The sequence below is a fragment of the Procambarus clarkii genome, chromosome 71 (genome assembly GCF_040958095.1).
Source record: "Procambarus clarkii isolate CNS0578487 chromosome 71, FALCON_Pclarkii_2.0, whole genome shotgun sequence".
NCBI lineage: Eukaryota > Metazoa > Arthropoda > Malacostraca > Decapoda > Cambaridae > Procambarus > Procambarus clarkii.
The window spans coordinates 15,183,998-15,207,763 of NC_091220.1; the positions used below are offsets into that span (position 1 = coordinate 15,183,998).

Genomic DNA, 23,766 nt, shown 5'->3' on the forward strand with positions numbered 1-23,766 from the left:
ATTAATTTTTATCGATCTAGATTCAATCATTTACTGAAAACTGTCAGGCTCAATCATTTAAACTTATCAAAGTTCTATCATTAACTTATATAAGTCTTGCCTCTATCAATGACTTAAACCTGTTAAGGCAAGGCTCTGTGATTTACTTATACATGCCAAGGCAAGGCTCTGTGATTTACTTATACATGCCAAGGCAAGGATCTATCATGTATACCTGTCAAGGCAAGGCTCTATCGTGTATACTGTCATGGCAAGATTCTATCATGTATACCTGTCAAGGCAAGACTCTATCATGTATACCTATCAAGGTATATCTATTATGTATACCTGTCAAGGCAAGGCTCTATCATGTATACCTGTCAAGGCAAGGCTCTATCATGTATACCTGTCAAGACAAGGCTCTATCATGTATACCTGTCAAGGCAAGGCTCTATCATGTATACCTGTCAAGGCAAGGCTCTATCATGTATTCCATTCAAAGCAAGGCTCTATCATGTTTACCTGTCAAAGCAAAGCTCTATCATGTATACCTGTCAATGCAAAGCTCCATCACTAACATACCTTTCAATGCTCTATCATTAACTTATTCCAGTCAAGGCTCTATCATTAGCTTATACCTGTCAAGGCTCTATCATTAACTTATTCCAGTCAAGGCTCTATCATTAGCTTATACCTGTCAAGGCGTTGCCATTTACTTATTCTTGTCAAGGCTTTAACGTTTATGCCTTTGACTCTATCTTTATGTATACTTATCAAGGCTCTATAGCATACTTAAACCTGTAGAAGCTCTATTATTGTATACACCTATTAAGGCTCAATCTTTAATTTATGCCTGCCAAAGCTTTATCATTCACTCATATATTTCAAGGCTCTATCATTTACCTATACATGTCAAGGCTATATCATTAACTTATAACTGTCAAGGCTCTCTTATTTATTTAAATGTGTCAAGGCTCTCTCCTATACTTTAACCTGTCAAAGCTCTTCCCTATACTTAAACCTGTCAAGGCTATATCATTTATTTATAAGTGTCAAGTATGTATCACTTCAGCTAGTATAAAAGTTCAGAATATTAATATATTTCATAATTCTGACAATCAAAAACGTTAGCTAGTAGTTATTATAAACTAAAACAATAGCATTTTTATATTTGGATATTAGTACTTGATATAATTATACAATTATCATATGATTATTGAAAAAAAGAAAACTGGTTATCATCACTTTTACTCGTAGAATAATGAGTAATTGGCTAACACATTTCTTTGTGTGGTAAGAAACAGACATAAATATTAAAATGAATAATTAATTTGTGTGATATAACATAGGGATATATATTTCGTGTCACTGATATGGATCATATCCTGGGAAGCGGAATGTCTCTGAGCTGAGGGTTCGAGATCCACTCGAAACGTGTTAGTGGACGTGTTCCTATCACCTTTTTATACAACAATAAAGCTAAAACCAAACGTCTAGCCAGTGAACCATTTATCAAAGATGGTGTACTTATTCCAACCGTCTATCACTATGTTTGCAAAAGTGAACTTTCTAATATTTGTTCTACAGCTTTGTTTCCTTAGTTTGAACCTATGTCCTCTTGTACTTGTCATTGCAGAAGAAAGTTCCAGTTTTCAGAAATTATTATCTGTCACTTTTGTCGATTTTTGTTACTATTTTGTACGTAGTGATCATGTCACCTCTTTTTCTTCTATATTCTACTTATTTAACACCTCAACCTCTTATCGTAACTCTTGTATTTCATTTCCAAAAGTCGTTTAGTTGCATACCTTTGCACATTTTCTAGTTTAATGATGTGTGTGTGTGCCAGAAATCAATACATGCACGCTCACACAAACGTATACACTTACCGTCACCCATTTTAGAGCACGGACTCTTTTACACAAATGCCGGGCCAGCAGCCAGCCAGCCAGCCCATCTCCTGTGGGATTTCCCACTGACTCCGCTCTCACTCTTACCAAATCGAAACGATTTCCTTCGTATTCAAATGTTGTTGCGACATATTATTAGGCAAGAACTCGCTATATTCTGTTGAGTAAATGCTCCGGAATTTGTAGGAGATACATTATAACGTGTTTTGATTTGTTTTGATGAGCGTACTTGTTCTCAAGGTGGTAAATTCATATACTTTCCTAGAATAGTCGACATGCTTGGCAGTTAACTAAGTTATTCCTGCCAGACCCGAATAGCTATCATTCAGAGGTCTTAATGTGGCATGGACTCGTGGTTTTACTGTACTGTACGTTGTATGAAAACTGTATTAGAAAGGACATGCTGAGGTTGACTAGAAGCCTTAAAACAAATACTGTTATGCAGTACCATGTACACATACAATGCAATATAATAAATATATATTATTAAGACACCCAAAACACACATCTGAAAATCCTGGACGGATCATGTCACCACTTCCTTTATTTTCAGACGTGTGGGTTGGGTGTCTAATTTTCACCCACGTTATTTTGACTTACTGTCTAAACTATAATTTTTGTATAAATAAAATAATAATTATTATGAATAATATTATAGAACTTATTATTGATACATTGAGAACATATTTAAGAACATATTAAGGAAAATGTCTTTAATATGTTTTATTTAAGGACTACAATATCAAGTCTATTGTGGACTTAAATGGACCACAATAGACTTAATAATGGATCAGGACGGACCGAAACGTCGTCGTCTCTTCATCTTCTGGAGTGTGGTTTGGACATCATATTAAGGAAATTGCACAAGGCCCATATGAGGAAACCGCTCCTTATATCGACCTATATATGTATATATATATATATATATATATATATATATATATATATATATATATATATATATATATATATATATATATATATATATATATATATATATATATATATATATATATATATGTGTGTGTGTGTGTGTGTATACTCACCTATTTGTGTCAGTATATTTCTATAATATTATAGATATTATTATTGATACATTGAGAACATATTAAGGAAAATGTCTTTAATATGTTTAAATCGTCATAATTAGAGCGTAATTAGTCCCATTGTCAAACTAAATCTGCACAAACACTCCATGCAAATAAAAGGACCTAGTCTATGGTGCTCACTCCAAAATTATCAAACCTATGCCTTATATAAGAGTAAAACCAAGGCGTGTGTGTGTGTGTACTCATCTATTTGTGCTTGCAGGGATTGAGCTCTGGCTCTTTGGGCCCGCCTCTCAACTGTCCAACCCGCTCTTGCGCAAGATAGCACAAATAGGACTTATTGCTTATAGTCACTATTTTGATTATAAATAAGTATATATATGACATATTCCAAGACATTTTTTTTCCAAGGCACTAACTCTTCTTCTCAGTTTTATTAAACAATAGAGATTTTATACAAAATTTTACAATATCCTGAGTTACTTTACAATTAATTCAAATATTTTAGTTTTGTTTTATTATTTTTATAAAACTGTAATATAAATATAGGTATAGGTTCAGTACTAACTGTAATATCTTAACATATTAAGAAGGTTAGGTTAGGTCGGTATTTTCTATTCATCATTTCTAGGTAAACTCAAATATTCACAATAAATTAGTATGTCACATATGCATTTATTCATATGCCAAATTTTGACTATAAGCAAGTGCGAGAACGGGTTGCACTGTCAATCAACTGGTGTACAGATTCCTGAGCCTACTGGGCTTTATCATATCTACATTTGAAACTGTGTATGGAGTCAGCCTCCACCACATCACTGCCTAATGCATTCCATCCGTTAACTACTCTGACACTGAAAAAGTTCCTTCTAACGTCCACTATAATAAGTGTAATGCATTCTACAGCTAATTATTTATTTTTCTTTACCTCGAACGAAGATGAGGTTTGGAGAATTCCTCTTCCAATTAAACCAAAATGCAAGAGCATTATTCAGAGGGATAGAAGCCCTAAACAAGAAAATAGTCAATACAGAATATGTAGTCATATTCAATGAAACATGTATAAATAAAAACCTGCTGCCAGTATACACCAATATAAACCCACATAACTCAGAAGTCCATAACGCAGAGTTTACCTATAGGTATACGCAAGACCTCATACGGCATCAACTTAATACGAATAAGGAAGCCATCCAAACACTTACAGAGTAGGCTGAACAACAATATTATATATATATATATATGTCGTACCTAGTAGCCAGAACGTACTTTTCAGCCTACTATGCAAGGCCCGATTTGCCTAATAAGCCAAGTTTTCCTGAATTAATATATTTTCTCTAATTTTTTTCTCATGAAATGATAAAGCTACCCATTTCATTATGTATGAGGTAAATTTTTTTTATTGGAGTTAAAATTAACGTAGATATATGACCGAACCTAACCAACCCTACCTAACCTAACCTAACCTATCTTTATAGGTTAGGTTAGGTTAGGTAGCCGAAAAAGTTAGGTTAGGTTAGGTTAGGTAGGTTTGGTAGTCGAAAAACAATTATTTCATGAAAACTTGGCTTATTAGGCAAATTGGGCCTTGCATAGTAGGCTGATAAGTGCGTTCTGGCTACTAGGTACGACATATATATATATATATATATATATATATATATATATATATATATATATATATATATATATATATAATGTTGAACCTAGTAGCCAGAACACAGTACTAAGCCTACTATGCAAGGCTCGATTTGCCTAATAAGCCAAGTTTTTATAATTTATATAATTTTCCATTTTTTTCTATTGAAATGTTAAAGCTATCCATTTCATTATATATGAGTTAATATTTTTTTTAATTCGAGTTAAAACTAACGTAGATATATGGCCGACCCTAACCTCTCTTAACCTAACCTAAACTAACATAATTAAGTCAATAATTTGTTCTTAATATAATAAAATAATATAAATCAAAATAAACCAACTGAAAACAAGTTTTTAAAAATAAAGAAAATCACTCGGTCTGTTAGGCAAATCGGGCCTTGCAAAGTAGGACGAGAAGTGCGTTCTGGCTACTAGGGACGATATATATATATATATATATATATATATATATATATATATATATATATATATATATATATATATATGTCGTACCTAGTAGCCAGAACTCACTTCTCAGCCTATTATGCAAGGCTCGATTTGCCTAATAAGCCAAGTTTTCATGAATTAATTGTTTTTCGACTACCTAACCTACCTAACCTAACCTAACCTACCTTTTTGGGCTACCTAACCAAACCTAACCTATAAAGATAGGTTAGGTTAGGTTAGGTAGGGTTGGTTAGGTTCGGTCATATATCTACGTTAATTTTAACTCCAATAAAAAAAATATACCTCATACATAATTAAATGGGTAGCTTTATCATTTCATAAGAAAAAAATTAGAAAAAATATATTAATTCAGGAAAACTTGGCTTATTAGGCAAATCGGGCCTTGCATAGTAGGCCAAAAAGTGAGTTCTGGCTACTAGGTACGACATATATATATATATATATATATATATATATATATATATATATATATATATATATATATATATATATATATATATATATATATATATATACGTAGATATGTATAACCATATATGTTGTACCTAGTAGCCAGAACGCAGTGCTCGGCCTATTATGCAAGGCCCGATTTACCTAATAAGCCAAGTTTTCCTGAATTTATATATATTTTTTAATTTTCTTATGAAATTATAAAGCTATCCATTTCATTATGTATAAGATCATTTTTGTTAATTTGAATTAAAACTAACGTAGATATATATAACCAAACCGATCCTAACTTACCCTATAGGTTAGGTTCCCTATAATAAATACCCTAACCCTATAATATACCCTACCCTATAATAAACTGAAATAAAGACAAATATGTAATTTGACATGGCTACGTAGTAACAAAATGCACTTAGTGAAATTGCAGCTTTCAGTAAGGAATTGCCTATCTCTCTATTTCAGTAAGTGCAAATCTAACTTAAATATACCAAATCTAAGCAAACTTCACCTATCGCAAAAATGAGCAAATACACTTAGAAATATAAAATGCACTTTGAAACTTAAAGAAGCTCAGAAAAAGAAGCTTAGAAACTAAGAAATGTTTAAAACATTTTTTACTACAAACAAAATTTTACTTACACTAAAAATTACATATTATACTTTAACTATGGCGTAATATCGGGATGATTAGAGACGCGGCATTTGTCAATCATACTGAACTGGAGACTGAGAAGTATTAAACTGAAGAAACTGGTTGGATTGTCTCAACGAGGTCGGGGGACGCACCTTTCCAAATACGGAAGCGACACGAGGCACAAAACAAAAATTGAGACGAGCTCAGAAAGAACATTTAGCCTAGATTTTTACGCAGTTTTAATACTCATGACATTCATACATTCCCAGAGATAGAGCACCTATTATCAAAGAGCTCGTGAAAATCGTTGTTAAATAAGAAATGAGTAACCAGACTGGACGGCGGTTGGTACGCTCTCTCGAGACAGTGGGTTGCCAAGAGGGAAAAATTTGCCGCAGGTGACCAGGCCTGGCGAAGTGCTATTCTTAACTTACCGGAGCTTGTGTTACACCTCACGTGGCGACCTGGTAAGTCGGTGGACCAGGCGCCCTCAGACGCCCTTCCGTGGGTGCTCGAGACGGTGGTGAGCTCGAGACGTGGTGTGCTCGTGGTGGTGCAGTGAAGCGCGGCTTGTAAGTTACAAGTTCACTTTGAATTCAGTATATCTGTGTGTGTTGTTATAGAAAAGTGATTTGTTTTTATAACAGCGATAGCCTATTGTGAGTAAATTATTGCAAACAGTTTATAAACTGTATACAATGAGCTTGTAAGTTACAAGTTCACTTTGAATTCAGTATATTTGTGTGTGTTGTTATAGAAAAGTGATTTGTTTTTATAACATCGATAGCTTAATGTGTGTAAATTATTGCAAACAGTTTATGAGCTGTTTACAATGAGGATTTTAACATTTATGATGACTCTGTGTACGCAGATAAAACAGTTTGCTTGAGCTTATCGGTCTTGTGAATACAAAGTTGAATAATTGTTACAATTACTATCAACGATAACGAGGTCACAGAACAAGTTCTTGTAGCTCTCAGACGCTCACTTACTAGTCGTGACCCTTCTTATAGTGCCTGGAACACGTAACAATTTTAAACTATATGAATTGACAATCATCAGAAAATGCAAACGAAAAACACAGTTTGAAGCAAAGTTTTGTACCAGAACACTTAGTATTAATGTTAGAACTAGAGTCACAATACAGTATTCTGGGACAAAAATGTCTATTGACTGGTGCAATAGAGTGTAGTGGAAAAAAAATGTTCATTGAGTGGTACAACAATAGTATAGTGGAACAAAAATTTTGACTTGTACAACAATACAGTACTGGTCCAATAGAGTGTAGTGGAAATTTTTTTCATTGATTGGTACAATGCAGTATACTGGAACAAAAATTTTGACTTGTACAACAATACAGTATACTGGAACAAAGATGTTTGTTGACTGGTTCAACAATACAATATACTGGAACAAAAATGTCTTGTTGAATGGTACAATACAGTATACTGGAAAACAATTGTTGACAGGTACAACGACTCAGTATATTGAAGCAAAACTGTTTGCTGACTGGTACAATATAGTATTCTGGAAAACAAAATGTTGACTGGTACAACGACTCAGTATATTGAAACAAAAATACTGTTGATTGGCTGGTACAACAATACAGCATCATGGAGCAAAACAAATTGACTGGTACAATACAGTATATCGAAACGAAAATATTTGTTGACTGGTTCAACAATACAGTATTCTGGAACAAAAGTGTCTTGACTGGTACAATATACTTGAAAAATAAGTTATTGGAACAACAAAACAAATTACTGGTACAATAATACAGAATATTGAAACACAAATGTCTGTTGACTGGTACAATAAAGTATAATAGAAAACAAAATTGACTGGTACAATAATACAGTATATTGAAACAAATGTTGACTGGTACAACAATACAATATTCTGGAACAAAAGTGTTTTTGTTGACTGGTACAACAATACAGTATTATGGAACAACAGTATTTTTGTTAACTGGAACAATACAACATTCTGAAAAAAATATTACTGGTACAACAATGCAGTATATTGGAAAAAAAAGTTTGTTGACTGGTAAAACAATACAGTACACTGGAACAAAAATATTTGTTACAATACAGTATTACTGAGCAAGAATGTCTGTTTACTGATGTAACAAATACAATATCTTGGAAAATATTCCATTTGGCAGATATAATGCAATATCTTTGAATAAAAAAATATTCTTCTGGCTGGGCTTTGAAGGGAATCGAATCAGCCCTTTGAAATCAAGTATTTAAGGGAAGTGAACGACTAAAAAGTTTCAATGAACCCATTTTTCCTAATATATAATACAAGGTGTTATCTAACACTGTACTAAGATAACACGTTAGTAATAATCTGGCAATCAGTGTAAACAAAACCCAGGCAAACATAAAACGGTTTACTGCAGTTAATTTTGCGCAAATTAAAAGAAAAAGAAAACTAAATTTAATAAAGAAAGTCCACCTTTATATATATATATATATATATATATATATATATATATATATATATATATATATATATATATATATATATATATATATATATTTGCAACAGCGTCTTTCATATGAATTTCCGATTATATATTATGATAGCCAGAAATCTATTTTTTAGAACTACGGCATAAAACAAAGACCAAATCCAGCTAAATCAGCTTTTTCTACTTTTTTTAAGCTTGCTAACTGAAATACAAAGCTTAATTTCGCACTAGAACAACTTTCCAAGAACCAGGAATATCTTGGCGCATTAGTCATGTGTTCATACATAATATTGATTACACTAATATTGCTATTATATGGCTAATATACTAATGAGTTTTGTATTTTAATTACAGGTCCATCCAGGGAAGATATTATATATTTGAGAATTAGACGACTTTAGGCACTCACCACCAACATGCCCGGCCACGTAAAAAAGTCCGAGGGACCCGACCCTGATCCGACCGAATACCTGTTCATCTCCAGGGAGATGAGAATGAAAGATCAGTCAAAACCCTATGACGCCAAGAAATCCTGTTGGGTTCCCCATCCTGAGGAAGGTTTTATTGAGGGCCTTATCCAAGGAACTAAGGGCGATCTTGTCACTGTATTGGCTAACGGTGAGACCAAGAACTGGAAGAAGGATCTTGTTGGTCAGGTCAACCCTCCCAAGTACGAGAAATGCGAGGACATGTCCAACTTGACCTACCTCAACGATGCTTCCGTCCTCTACAACTTGAAGTCCCGTTATGTTGCTCAGCTCATCTACACCTACTCCGGTCTCTTCTGTATTGCCGTCAACCCCTACAAGCGCTTCCCCATCTACACCAACCGCGCAGTCAAAATCTACCAATGCAAGAGGCGTAATGAAGTACCTCCCCATCTCTTCGCTATCGCTGACGGCGCCTACATGAACATGCTGCAGAGTGAGTGTATCCAATTTTTTATATCAATAAAATTAGAAAGGGTAATAAACTCTAAGTTTCACATCAACTATGTTATCAAATATGCAATTATAACTATACAAATTGAAAATTAATATAAAGCATAAACTATGAAATTAAATTGTATATTATCTTTGTTAACAGGTAACGAGAACCAGTCCATGCTTATCACGTAAGTTCAATAGTATATGCATGCATATATGTTTAGTTACGTTTATATATATACGATCTACGATCTGAAACATTGGCTTATAAAAAGGAATAGAGTGTTTTATATTATTTAGATTACTTTAATATCGTTATTAACGATACAAACTTAAGTTCAGTTTAATTCTAAGGCGGTGAATTTCATAATATCACTTTGTAACCCACAGCGGTGAGTCCGGTGCCGGCAAGACTGAGAACACCAAGAAGGTACTCTCCTACTTCGCCAACGTCGGCGCCACCGAAAAGAAACCAGGCGAAGCAGTCAAGCAGGTAAGAATAATTAAATATATTTTAATTGGAGCAGACATCTGCTTTCTTAAAGATTTACTTCCTTGGCTGCCAGAGTTGGCCTGTGTTGAGTTTAAGAAAGTCTTTAACGTAGTCCAGAAATAGAGTAAACTCATTATATGTATACCGATTAGCGAGGTATACCATGCTCCTTGATAAAACAATCTCACACTCGAATAATGTAAATTTTATTAATCTTCTCTTTGTTGTTTGTTAAAAAGTTGTAATTTTGATTGTTGTTAGTACAATTCTGCATCATTATTAGGGATTTATTTTCGAAAACCTGACACTAAAATACCTTTTTTTAATTGTTACTTCAGAACCTGGAGGACCAGATCATCCAGACCAACCCTGTACTGGAAGCCTTCGGTAACGCCAAGACCACCCGTAACGACAACTCCTCCCGCTTCGTAAGTTCCTCTTGTATACTGCTTTTATACACCAGGAATATTAGTGCTGATCTATTAACAAATTTAACCTGTGGGGTTTAATATTTTTATGCTCCTTGATTAGTGATGGACTCTGTTCTCCACACAGGGTAAGTTCATCCGTATCCACTTCCAACCCAACGGCAAGCTGGCCGGTGCTGACATTGAGGTCTACCTGCTGGAGAAGGCTCGCGTCATCTCCCAGCAGGCTGCTGAGCGCTCCTACCATATCTTCTACGAGATGATGTCCGACCAGATCCCGCTGATTAAACGTAAGTACTTACTTAGTGGTCTCTAGTGTGTGCAAAGTAGATTTCGACTTATGTAATGTAGAAAAGTCAACGGTGGTTCATATTGCTAATGGTTCATATTCTTTGGGATGTTTAAGAACACCCCAAAGTCAACTAATCTTCCGAATACTGTCATCGATGATCTCATCACTGTGATTTGCGCATTCCCTGAATCCACAAAAATTACTTAGGCCAAATATATATATATATATATATATATATATATATATATATATATATATATATATATATATATATATATATATATATATATATATATATATATATTAAATATATATATATTATATATATATATAATATGCACACACACATATGTGTGCTTGTTCTACTTTCGAGATAGTTCACTGTTTTTAGCGTCGATATACAGCACCTGGGCAACAAAACGGAAAATAAAACCATCCGTAAATAACAAGAGTGTGTGTCCTTTCAGACAAGCTGATATATTTTGCAATTGCAAACTTAGCATCCTGTTGCTTTCAACATTTCTTGTAAATTTTATATTGCAAATTAGACTAATAGATTTGCAGGCGTTCAAAGATAAAATTAGTATGTAGTACCCTTTGAACTCGTGAAATTTATCATTTACCAATATCGTTTAAACGCCCCTGCTGAGTGGAAATTATTTTATCTACCAATTGCATTAACAATTATTCTCGCCCATTTCAAGAATATATTCTAAAGTGTAGAATAATTACTGGTCCACTACTGTCTCCATCGTTCAGGTCATTTATGAAATGTACGGGAACTGATGAGTTTGACACTGCCGTATTATGAATTATCATGAAGTCGATGAATTCCGAGACCATTTATAAATACTAAAATTTTCATTATGAAACTATAAATCATTATTCACCTAGAAAGTGAAGCGATCGGAATATCTCAGAGAAACTGAAGTTTTAGCAGTCTCTAAAATGAGCGAATTTATTATGACCCCTTATCATTTTTAATGAGGGAATTAAACTAAAATTCCCCATTTGGTTAAAAGACTAATTTAGAGAGGGGAATTTTCATCACATTTTGGTCCCATTGCCTACATGTTTACTCCCATCTGCAGCCCTGTGTTTCCTTAGCAACGACATCTACGATTATCACTACGTGTCTCAGGGCAAGGTCACCGTCCCCTCCATTGATGACGGCGAAGACATGCAGTTCTGTCACGTGAGTGGTTTAACTAGGCGTATCAATCCGGCCCAAACACCGGTGTGAGTGCTTTCAGTATTAGAATACAAACCTTACAATCGATATGTTGGGGGACTAATATCGATTGGGTAGATCTTACTGTTGTAATTCTTTGTATTTTACATTTATACATATACTAAGATTTATCTCTACACAAATACTAAAATTTATCAATGATCCCTTTCACTGTTCAGATCTGAAAAGGAAATCAGACGAACAGTACAAAAGTTCAAAGATAAAAGCATGTTCAATGTACCCTAATGACCATGAAGTATCCTACTTGTCCTCCAAAATGGTAATAAATATAGCAATAGTGAGATATATTTACAAAGTATGGATTGTTGCATCCCTATTATAGTTCACATCCTGTACTGTTGAAATTTTATATTTAATGAAGTTTGTAAATTTATACAATTTTATATCGAAACATAGCGATGAAAGCAATAATGAAGACAGCATAATCTATTCTATCCTAGGCCCAACATAAGCAAACCTATGACTATCCTAACCTATCGTATGCCAAAAAAGGGCAAATTTATGTACGATTAGAAATAGGTTTGATTATAATAGACCAAGGACTGTTTATATTAAGCCTAAGGAGAGTTTTGTTAACCTTAGGATAAGCTGGGTTGTCGTTGTTTCCCAATTCTTCATTGCATTATATTTTCGTTGACAATTTCAATAGTACACAATACCTTCTGTTATATGGATGCAACAGTACAGATCATGTATACATGTCTTTCAGCTGGTAAATGTGTTATAATTTTGGAGAGGACGGGTTGAAATTATATATATATATATATATATATATATATATATATATATATATATATATATATATATATATATATATATATATATATATATATATATATATATATATTTATATATATAATATATCATAAGGCAACAGTATCACAGAAGATACAAACTACATGCAATATTTTCCTTTCTGTACCTGAAAACAATTAAATGCTGAAAAAATATTATGGCAATGGAGTGGGATCTAACGCATGTCTCTAGACTTCCCAGAAACATGAAATCTATCCCATTCATTGTCACAATATTTATTTCATAAATACATCATGTTATTGTGCAATCAGATGCTGACTTCTGCCTTCACGTTTGTGTTTACCTATTGACGACGTCTTCCACTGCCACAGGTTGTTCCGTGGCAGGTCACTGCTTCCTCCACAAAAAAATGAGAGAGTAGCAGTTAGGATTTGCCAGTTGTGTTTCTTCAATATATTTGCAAGGTTTAATCTTTTCTTATTTTGTATAACTATAACTCATATGTAAATATACACATATGGATATATATACAAGCATATATATAATTAGTGCGTATGTGTGATGCATTTAAAGAGAACATTTAGTGTCGACTGAGAAGCTCCCATAAACTTCAATAGATGTCAATTGGTTTTCGTAAATTTTCATTTTCTATCATCAGGATCGTATCTGCCGCTGGTGTCAATTATTAGCAAGTACTTAAACATCGACATAGAGATGCATGCGGAGATTTTATCAACTCTTGTAATAACACATTTTGCTTACAGCACTTACTTTTATAATAATTTACACATTATATGTAAACATTTTTACCTGCTAATAGATTTAAAAGATGCCATCTCAATTGACTAATATCTCGCTTTTCTGTTCAAATTCCAGGACGCCTTCGACATTCTTGGATTCACAAAACAAGAAGTTTTGGATGTCTACAAGGTGACTGCTGCAGTCATGCACTTCGGTGAGATGAAGTTCAAGCAGAGGGGTCGCGAGGAGCAGGCTGAGATCGACGGCACTGAGGTGATTATAATTACAAGTTTATTATAGTGTGTTTTACGGGCTCTCTGTAGCCCGTGCTACATGGACATTTCGTTCTGAGTAGCTAAATCTAAAACAACAACAAATAGTGTGGCAATACTTAAATGATTATGTTCACTTGAATCACTGATCCAGTCATAAAGTATCCTTGATAGATTCTAATGTTGAAAAGTAACTCGCTGATTCCTCTTTATCAGGTTGGAGACAAAGTTGCCAAGCTTCTTGGCGTTGAAGCTGAAGACCTGTACAGGAACATTACCAAGCCCAAGATCAAGGTCGGCGCTGAGTTCGTGTCCAAGGGCATGAACGTGAACCAGTGTAACTATTCAGTTGGTGCCCTGGCCAAGGGTCTATTCGACAGAGTATTCAAGTTCTTGGTATCAAAGTGTAATGAGACCCTTGAGACTGGCATGAAGCGTCATTCGTTCATCGGTGTGCTCGATATTGCCGGCTTCGAGATCTTCGATGTAAGTAACTTGAACAGTAAAACCCATCTTCAAAACACTGAACAAAAGTTCTTCATTTTGTTATTAAAAAACACTTTACACATGACTCGCGAATGATCATGTTAAATTTTTTCTCTAAAATGCTTCAATCACTTTTGACATTTAAAAAGTATTTCCCCAAATGGTTTATTCATGCAATCTAAATACAAATAATTGCTAAAGGAACCATAACACCTAACCTAACCAAAGCCGAACGACGCACAATACCATATTATACTGGAGGAGAACATTGACATATGTGTCTTTGCAGACGGCCATATTAAGCCGATCATGGATTGAACGTAGCTACATTTTATTTGTAAAGCCTCGACCTTACCAGCTTAGAGATTTTCAGTGTATTTCATTACACAACTTTTGTAAACTGTTATACACATCTGCAAATATTTGTGGGTTTTATCTTTAACAGATATAATTACAAACAATATTTAACAAAACGCATTATTTAATACCTTTTCCTAGAATAAAGGAAGAATTATAATTTTGAGTTTTTCTCCAACATGAGCAGTGGAAGCAGGTGTAAAGAGACTTGCCACAAAAAATAATTAATTTGAGATATTGAATCTAGCCTATTAAGAAATATTTTTGCCCCCACAGGACAACGGCTTCGAGCAGATCTGTATCAACTTCTGTAACGAGAAGCTGCAGCAGTTCTTCAACCATCACATGTTTGTGCTGGAACAGGAGGAGTACAAGAAGGAAGGTATCAACTGGGTCTTCGTCGACTTCGGTATGGACTTGCAAGCCTGCATCGAGCTCTTTGAGAAGGTAAATTGTTCATTACAGTAATGTTTGGATAATTTCATGTAATAATAACACATTTTTTTTAAATCAGTTCTTTGGTTTTCAACTTAATATATTTTTCTAACATTAAAATAATTTCAACAGAAAATGGGTCTACTCTCCATTCTTGAGGAAGAGTCTATGTTCCCCAAGGCCACTGACAAGACCTTCTCCGAGAAGTTGAACAATAACCATCTCGGCAAGACTCCCGTGTTCATCAAGCCCAAACCACCCAAGGCCGGTAATCCCGAGGGCCACTTCGCCATTGTTCACTACGCTGGTACTGTCACTTACAACCTGACTGGCTGGCTGGAGAAGAACAAGGATCCCCTCAACGACACCGTCGTCGACCAGCTCAAGAAATCTTCCAACTCACTTGTCGTTACCATCTTCGCTGACCATCCTGGACAGTCTGGTACCGCTGAATCTGGCGGAGGCAAAGGTGGTAAGTATTTCTTATTTTTATTCAGCTATTTCGACAACGCTCCGTGCAAAAACGGTAGAAATAACGATAGGTGGCAAGTATTCCTAACATTTTCGTAAAACGTTACAACAACGTTCCATGCAGTGACGGTAAAAATAAACTTGTTACATTATATTTTAGCTAACAATAATATAAAAATAAAAGGAAGATGACAAGTAATATGAAAATATGAAAATGGATGATAAACATGAAATTTTCTTTCTCTCATTTATACACAGATGTAAATACTACAATTTCACTTCCGGTCTGAGAATTAAAGCTAATAACTCCTTTATCTTTTCACAGAGTTCTCGTTGGTCCTTCAAACCTGAAGACTGAGATGCTTCCAGTAGTCATTGTTGTCTGAATTGGAAGCAATGAGATTAAGAAAAAAGTTTCTCTTCATTCAAGTGCTCATCTGTTTTATCCATATAATGCCAGATATTTAATTCTAACTAAATCAGCTAAAAGCCAAGAATAATGAAAAAACATGAACAAAAATACAATTATATTCTAATTGAGATTCTAAATATTTTTTATTTCTTTTAGGTGCTAAAAAATCTGGTTCCTTCAAGACTGTGTCCTCTGGATACAGGGTAGGTATTATTGCTACACATTGGTTCCACTTTATTTAGTAAAAAACATAACTAATATATGGTGCACCCTCACGTTTTAATATTACAAATACATGACATAATGAACATTGGATATATATAAACATGCGCTCCAGGTTAAAGAAAAAATGTTCACCTTTATCTTATGTCTGGAATATATATTCGAAACCCTAATTTGTTTTCTACCACAGGACCAGTTGAATAACCTGATGAGAACCCTCAATTCTACTCACCCCCACTTCATTCGTTGCATCGTCCCCAACGAGACGAAAACTCCTGGTGAGTAATGATATGTCCTTTCCGCTGCAGCTATGACAAAAACTTTAGATTATATCATGACAGCATTAACTGTTGAGAAACATTTAATTGATAAAATTGATTGTACATTTTCTTAAACGATGCATTTAATCATCTATATTGTCACCATATGTTTGGACACTATATTACTTTGCCTATACATTAATGATAAATATAATTTTATTGCTAAAATTTGGTTACCAAGAATAGGAACAATGATAGAAGAGTATGAACTGTAGACAAGCGTGAATCGAGAAATGCACCATTCACTAACGAGCCTTTATTTTCAGAAAATATTTAGCTCTGTACTAGTATTTAATATTACGTTGGCATGGCCATTATAATATTAATTAAAGCTGGTCAGTGAAACCAATACACTTTCACAATCTCCCACCGACAATCCACCATATAGTAACCTACAACACAATGTCAACTAACCCGACACCACCACCACTATACTATAACAAACCTATCGCAATCCAACACTCCATCCAAAAACCCATCCCTTCAATGCAACAATATTTACCCAACAACAATGGGTAAATTACCTATTGTTTCTAATTCCTTTATTTCTAATAATCTGATATTTCTGATAACTTCCACTTATCATAATAAAATAATAGAGGAGTAGATGGCCTTTGCGAAGCAGCTTCAATTTATACCGAACCAAACACACTTACAAATATGAGAAACCTTAGCTTAAAACAACCAGCAATACCACATCCATTATGCTACTAAGACTTTAAAAAAAACTCACCCTTTGTACAAACAATCTCATTCTTAGGAGTAACAAAGCGAACAAAAATTACAGTGACACAACTTCGGTTCTATGATTCTGAATGCATACTTTCCAGTTCAGCGGCAAATTTGTTAATTATCTTCTGCTTTTAGAGCCGAAGATTATTTCAGCTTTCACTTATGTATATTTATTTTCTTCCTCAGGTAAGACAGAGGCCGGCCTTATCATGCATCAGCTCACCTGTAACGGTGTGCTTGAGGGCATCCGTATCTGTCGTAAGGGCTTCCCCAACAGGATGTTGTACCCTGAATTCAAGCACCGGTGAGAAAATATATGAATTAAAATAACAAACTTTAGATTACGAAAATAACAGGGAAAAATAAAAAAGAAATTACTTCAAAGCTTTAGTGTTAATCGACACATCTTTTGAAGGATTTATATGATACAGAATCATATTGTATTGGCAATTAAGCATTGATGCAACATTTTTACATACAATATTACAAATGCCGATTTTCATCTCAGTTACAAGATCCTGGCCTCCAAGGAGATGTGTGAGCAGCCCGACGATAAGAAGGCAGCCAAGGCTTGCTTCGACAAGGCTGGGCTCGATGCAGAGCTCTACCGCCTCGGCAACACCAAGGTACATTTAGGATTTTATGATATCGTTAGGGGCAATCCATTTTTAATTACATTTTATCTTCATTTCTCTCACCAAGATATAGTTAACTGACTTTTGTTTTCCTATGTCGAGCACTCTTGTTCACACCTAAATACCTTTGATTTCGTGTTGGGTTTAAGATCTATCGACAGTGTATACACAGAGATGTGGTGTACATCTCTCTATTATATATCCCTCCCAAACACATTTTCTGAGAAGATATTCGTAAAGATGACAAAGACAAAAAATACAGCTATGTAAAAATGTTATCAAAACCTCTGTAGTAATTTTTATATAAGTTATTATTGTTGTTGTTGTCATCATTTCCTTTGCCCATTGAGTATCATTCGAATGTTATCGCATGGAACAGGTATTCTTCCGCGCTGGTGTCCTGGGTACCCTGGAAGAGATCCGTGAAGACCGTGTGGGCTTGTTGACGACATGGCTGCAGTCGTGGATCCGAGGCTTCAAGAGCCGCAAATACTACAAGAAACTCCAGGACCAGCGTGTTGCTCTCCTTGTTGTCCAGCGCAACCTGAGGAAATACAAGCTAATGCACGCCTGGCTTTGGTACAGCCTCTGGCAATCAATTAAGCCCCGTCTCAACGTCACTCGCGCTGATGATGAGATCGATGCCCTCGAATCGCAGGCTAACAAATGTTTGGCAGAATTCGAAAAGGAATCCAAGGCTCGCAAAGAACTGGAAGCTACATACAGTAGTCTTGTGGAGGAGAAGAATTCTCTTGCGCTGGCTCTCGACTCAAGCAAGAGTGGCATGTCCGACTTCCTCGAGAAAACAGCCAAACTTGAGAGTCAAAAGGCAGACCTACAAGCTCAGTTGAACGTAAGTATATATATCACAGTAAATATAATATATAGATTATATATGTCGTACCTATAGCCAGAACGCACTGCTTGGTCTACTATGCATGTCCCGATGCATGACTTAATTATGTTAGGCTAGGGTTGATCAAATTTCTATGTTAGTTTTAACTCAAATAAAAAAACGGTACATGCATACAGTAATTTGAATTTAATATAAAATACGTACATTACAGATATCAACACTGTAACAAATGGAAATCTGATTGCACATTATATCTTGCGATTTGCTGTCTATTTGTTAAAACCTATGTTTCTTATCACTGGTTTGTTACGCATTATCAGGAAGTCACTGAACGCCTCCGTAAGGAAGAAGAAACCCGTAATCAACTCTCACAGGGAAAGAAAAAAATGGAACAGGAGCTTGGAAACCTGAAGAAGGATCTTGAGGATATCGAAGTAGCACTCCAAAAGGCTGAACAAGACAAGGCCACCAAGGACCAACAGATTCACACCCTCAATGAAGAAGTCAGCCACCAGGAAGAGCTCATCAACAAAGTTAACAAGGAGAAAAAACAACTCCAAGAATGTAATCAGAAGACTGCCGAAGACTATCAGAGCATCGAAGATAAATGTAATCACTACACCAACTTGAAGTCAAAGCTCGAACAGACTCTTGATGAACTCGAGGATTCTCTTGAACGCGAAAAGAAACTTCGCAGTGACGTTGAGAAGGCTAAGAGGAAGGTTGAAGGTGATCTTAAACTTACCCAGGAAGCTATTTCTGATCTGGAACGAAATCATAAGGACCTTGAGAGTACTATCCATCGCAAGGATAAGGAATATTCTGCTTTAATTGCCAAGGTTGAGGAGGAGCAGTCTCAGTATCTCAAGGTACAAAGGCAAATCAGAGAACAGCAATCCCGAGTGGAGGAACTTGAAGCAGAGGTTGAGCACGAGCACCAAGCCCGCGCTAAGGTTGAAAAAGCTAAAGTAAGTCTGGCTCGCGAGCTTTCAGAACTTGGAGATCGTCTGGATGAGGCTGGTGGAGCCACAGCAGCCCAGATCGAGCTGAATAAGAAGCGTGAAAGTGAACTGTCTAAGCTTCGTCATGATCTTGAGGAAACCAACTTGCAGCACGAGTCTGCTGTCAGTCTTCTTCGCAAGAAGCATAATGATGCCATCTCAGAATTGTCTGAACAGATCGAGCATCTCAACAAGATGAAGGCCAGGTAAGCAAATTCCAGCTTCAAAAACTTGGAGTTAATTATCGGTAATAAATATTTTATTTATTTCTTAAAATTAAAATTAAGTGCAATAATCATTATCATTTGTCTCAACTTTATTTTCAAGAAATATTTATAAGGATTTTTAAACAAATTTCACTCATTATTTATCATTTTCCTCTGAATCTAACATCTGGCAGAACTAAAAATCAGTGCAAAATATTCTCCAAACTATAAATAAAAAGGATCTCGTATCTTCCTATCAAAGAGCACTCTCCAATATATATAAATTTCTCGACACAGGCTGGAGAAGGACAAGGACACCCTAAAACGTGATTCAGAGGACGCTAAAGCAGCCTACGACGCCATTTTCCGCGATAAGGTGCGTCACATGTCATCAGAGCTTTTATTCAGTAAATTTTTTATTGATGTTTACTTTACATATATATATATATATATATATATATATATATATATATATATATATATATATATATATATATATATATATATATATATTGCTACAGATTTTCATAATGACAATAGTTAATTTTTTTTGCTAAATCTACAATAATTCTAAACAACGCAACATAAAATAATTTTAATGTAAATAATGGGATACACTTATTTAACTAAAGTATAAGTAGAATTAGACATATGAAAATTGGGTTCATTTCAGTAATCTTATGCAGTTGTTGCACCTTTAATACCAGCAAAACTGTTGATAACAAATTATAATTTAAACTTCGTGAATAATAACCAGAACGCAGCAGAGAAGACTGCCAAGCAGATTCAGCAGCAAGCGGCTGAAATCCACGCCAGGATTGACGAATCCAACAGAACACTCAGTGAATATGATGCCACTAAGAAAAAGCTTGCTACTGAGAACGCAGACCTTGTGCGTCAACTGGAGGAAGCTGAGAGCCAGATTGGTCAGCTGTCCAAGCTGAAACTGTCCCTCACTAATCAGCTCGAGGACAACCGAAAACTCGCAGACGAAGAAAGCAGGGTAAGTTTTAAATTTACAGACATGCCATATATTTGTAAACGTGCTATTTTAGGATGATATAAATATATATGTTTTGTTTATATTAATTTGTTATTTGAAACAATCACGCAAACACCTACCTGTTACAGGAGCGGGCAACTCTCCTGGGCAAATACCGCAACCTGGAGCACGACATCCAGAGTCTTCGCGAGCAGCTCGATGTTGAGAGCGAAGCTAAGGGCGATGTCCAGCGATTGCTTTCTAAGGCTAACGCCGATGCACAAGTGTGGCGCTCGAAATATGAATCGGAAGGTGTTGCACGTTCTGAAGAGCTTGAGGCTGCTCGTTTGAAGCTCGCTGCCCGTCTGGATGAAGCAGAATCACAAATCGAACAGCTCAATGTCAAAAACTTGAGTCTTGAGAAATCTAAACAGAAATTGCTCTCTGATTACGAAGAGGCTCAGATTTCAGCTGAACGAGTACAAACTCTAGCCTCAGCCACCGAAAAGAAGCAGAGGAACTTTGACAAGATCATTGCTGAATGGAAGCTGAAGGTTGATGACCTTGCTGCTGACCTCGATGCATCTCAGAAGGAGGCACGTAACTACTCTTCTGAACATTTCCGTATCAAGGCTGCTTACGAGGAGAATCTGGAACACTTTGATGCTGCCCGTCGTGAGAACAAGAACCTTTCTGATGAAATCAAGGACTTACTGGACCAGATCACTGAAGGTGGGCGATCATACCACGAACTAGAGAAGCATTCCAAGAGGCTTGAGGTTGAGAAGGACGAACTCCAGGCTGCTCTTGAGGAGGCTGAAGCCGCCCTGGAACAAGAAGAAAACAAGGTGCTTCGTGGTCAACTTGAGCTCAGTCAAGTCAGGCAGGAGATTGATAGGCGCATTCAGGAGAAGGAGGAAGAGTTTGACAATACTCGGTAAGTATTGTTTGGTTTGGTTTGATGTTGGACTTAAAACGTAGCAGCCACGGGAAGGTTATTAAAGTCACCACAAAGATAATAGTTTACTGATCAGCCAGCATGTATACTTTAGTCCTGAATATAGTTCACAACTATAGTATACTCTGATACAGGTTCTGGGTGTATATTTTCTTTCAGTATAGCTTTTCTCATCTCTTTGGATAGTACTATACATTAATTTTATTTTATATCAATACAGTACATATGTAATTTTATATATATAAACAATTATAATATAATTATCTTTCTTCAGAAAATGCCACCAACAAGCCATGGATTCTATGCAAGCATCTCTTGAATCCGAGGCTAAGGCAAAGGCTGAAGCTCTTCGTTTGAAGAAAAAGCTGGAGTCTGACATCAACGAGCTCGAAATTGCTCTTGACCATTCCAATAAGGCATACGTTGATCTGCAAAAGAGTCTCAAGAAGCTTCAAAGTGATTACAAGGATGCCCAGCTGAAGGTCGAGGAAGAACAACGGGTTGCTTCGGAGTACCGCGAACAGTACGGTATTTCGGAACGCCGAGCTAATGCTATCCACGGAGAGCTGGAAGAAACTCGCACTCTCATTGAACAGTCGGACCGCGGCCGTCGTCAAGCGGAGACCGAGGTTCATGAAGCTCGTGAGCAACACAGCTCTCTCTACGAACAGTATAACAGCGTGATCGTTGGAAAGAGGAAGTTGGAGAGTGAGACCCAGACTCTTCAGGTAAGAATGCTAGATAATTGTAATAATAATAATATAATATACTTCTGTTTCCGAAGACACTGTTATATCCTATTAAAATAAAGATATCCCATTACAAATAAAGGTTAAATATATAAATATAATATATATCTACTATTTATTTCTAAACAGGCCGACTACGAAGAGTTGTTGAATGAAGCCAGGAACTCTGAGGACAAGGCCAAGAAGGCCATGCTTGACGCCGCCCGCCTCGCTGATGAACTCCGAGCTGAGCAGGAACACGCCCAGAATCTCGAGAAGGTGCGCAAGGGACTGGAAGTTACTCACAAGGGACTCCAGGTCAAGTACGAGGAGAGTCAGACCACAGCCCAGAAGTCAGTGAAGAAGTCTGTAGGCAAGCTGGAAGTCCGCGTTCGTGAACTGGAAAGCTCAGTGGATGACGAATCCCGCCGCCACTCTGATGCCCAGAAGAACCTGAGGAAGTGCGAGAGACGCATCAAGGAGCTCACCTTCCAGTCCGATGAGGACAAGAAGAACCACGATAAGATGCAGGACCTTGTTGACAAGCTGCAACAGAAGATCAAAACCTACAAGCGCCAGATCGAGGAGGCCGAGGAGATCGCCGCCCTGAACTTGGCCAAATACCGCAAGGTTCAGCAGGAGTTAGAAGGTAGTGCTTAATTCAACTATATAGGATACCCTAGTAAATCCCGAGGTATACTACATATATTATAGAGAAGGGAAAAATAACATGCTATATACAACATATTATATTTTTCTTGCACCTATCAGTGCATGTACTATCAATGCCAGATGTTACTACAAGTCAATACTCTTATTGCAGGTGTGACAACAGTGAGCCACATTTCTCACAGTTCTATCGTCCGCTCACATGTTGTTGAGATAATTGAAGGATAAACTCAATATCACTAAGATAATGAACCAAGTGCTGTAAACCCTTCTCTCAATCCTGTCAATTAAAACATATGCAATTGGATATTTTGGACTTTAGTTATATATTATTATGTGCTACTCACAGCTAGTAAAAGTAGCAGGCACTCTAAAGAGGGTGTACAATATATATAAATAAATCGTAAACCAAAAAAAAATCCTCTTTATTTTAACCATAATGTAATCATAATGTATGCTTGATTTCTTTAAAAAAATAACATCAAAACTGAATAACGTTACAAGAATACAGTTACTACAAATAAGAACA

General features: G+C 35.9%; 1 protein-coding gene across 1 annotated transcript; it reads left to right on the top strand.

Annotated features, from left to right (window-relative positions):
• The first annotated feature begins 6,549 nt into the window (after nucleotides 1-6,549).
• On the top strand, nucleotides 6,550-23,580 carry LOC123745564 (myosin heavy chain, muscle). Its single transcript, XM_045726223.2, has 23 exons — nucleotides 6,550-6,703; nucleotides 8,962-9,531; nucleotides 9,694-9,721; nucleotides 9,924-10,026; nucleotides 10,365-10,454; nucleotides 10,582-10,744; nucleotides 11,838-11,941; nucleotides 13,631-13,768; nucleotides 13,984-14,253; nucleotides 14,887-15,057; nucleotides 15,178-15,514; nucleotides 16,085-16,131; nucleotides 16,341-16,428; nucleotides 17,389-17,506; nucleotides 17,711-17,828; nucleotides 18,217-18,690; nucleotides 19,014-19,900; nucleotides 20,198-20,276; nucleotides 20,658-20,903; nucleotides 21,032-21,819; nucleotides 22,115-22,568; nucleotides 22,719-23,217; nucleotides 23,392-23,580. Exons 2-23 carry the CDS (start codon nucleotides 9,024-9,026, stop codon nucleotides 23,463-23,465), a joined length of 5,784 nt encoding a protein of 1,927 aa, XP_045582179.2. The 5' UTR covers nucleotides 6,550-6,703; nucleotides 8,962-9,023; the 3' UTR covers nucleotides 23,466-23,580.
• The last annotated feature ends 186 nt before the right edge of the window (nucleotides 23,581-23,766 follow it).

What these genes read in the sequence shown, in the direction of transcription:
- LOC123745564 (XM_045726223.2), top strand. Translation starts at nt 9,024, where the DNA reads ATGCCCGGCCACGTAAAAAAGTCCGAGGGACCCGACCCTGATCCGACC. An exon ending in CCAGATCCCGCTGATTAAAC is followed by an intron (nt 10,745 to 11,837) that starts GTAAGTACTTAC and finishes TCCCATCTGCAG; the next exon opens with CCCTGTGTTTCCTTAGCAAC. An exon ending in GAAGAGTTTGACAATACTCG is followed by an intron (nt 21,820 to 22,114) that starts GTAAGTATTGTT and finishes ATCTTTCTTCAG; the next exon opens with AAAATGCCACCAACAAGCCA.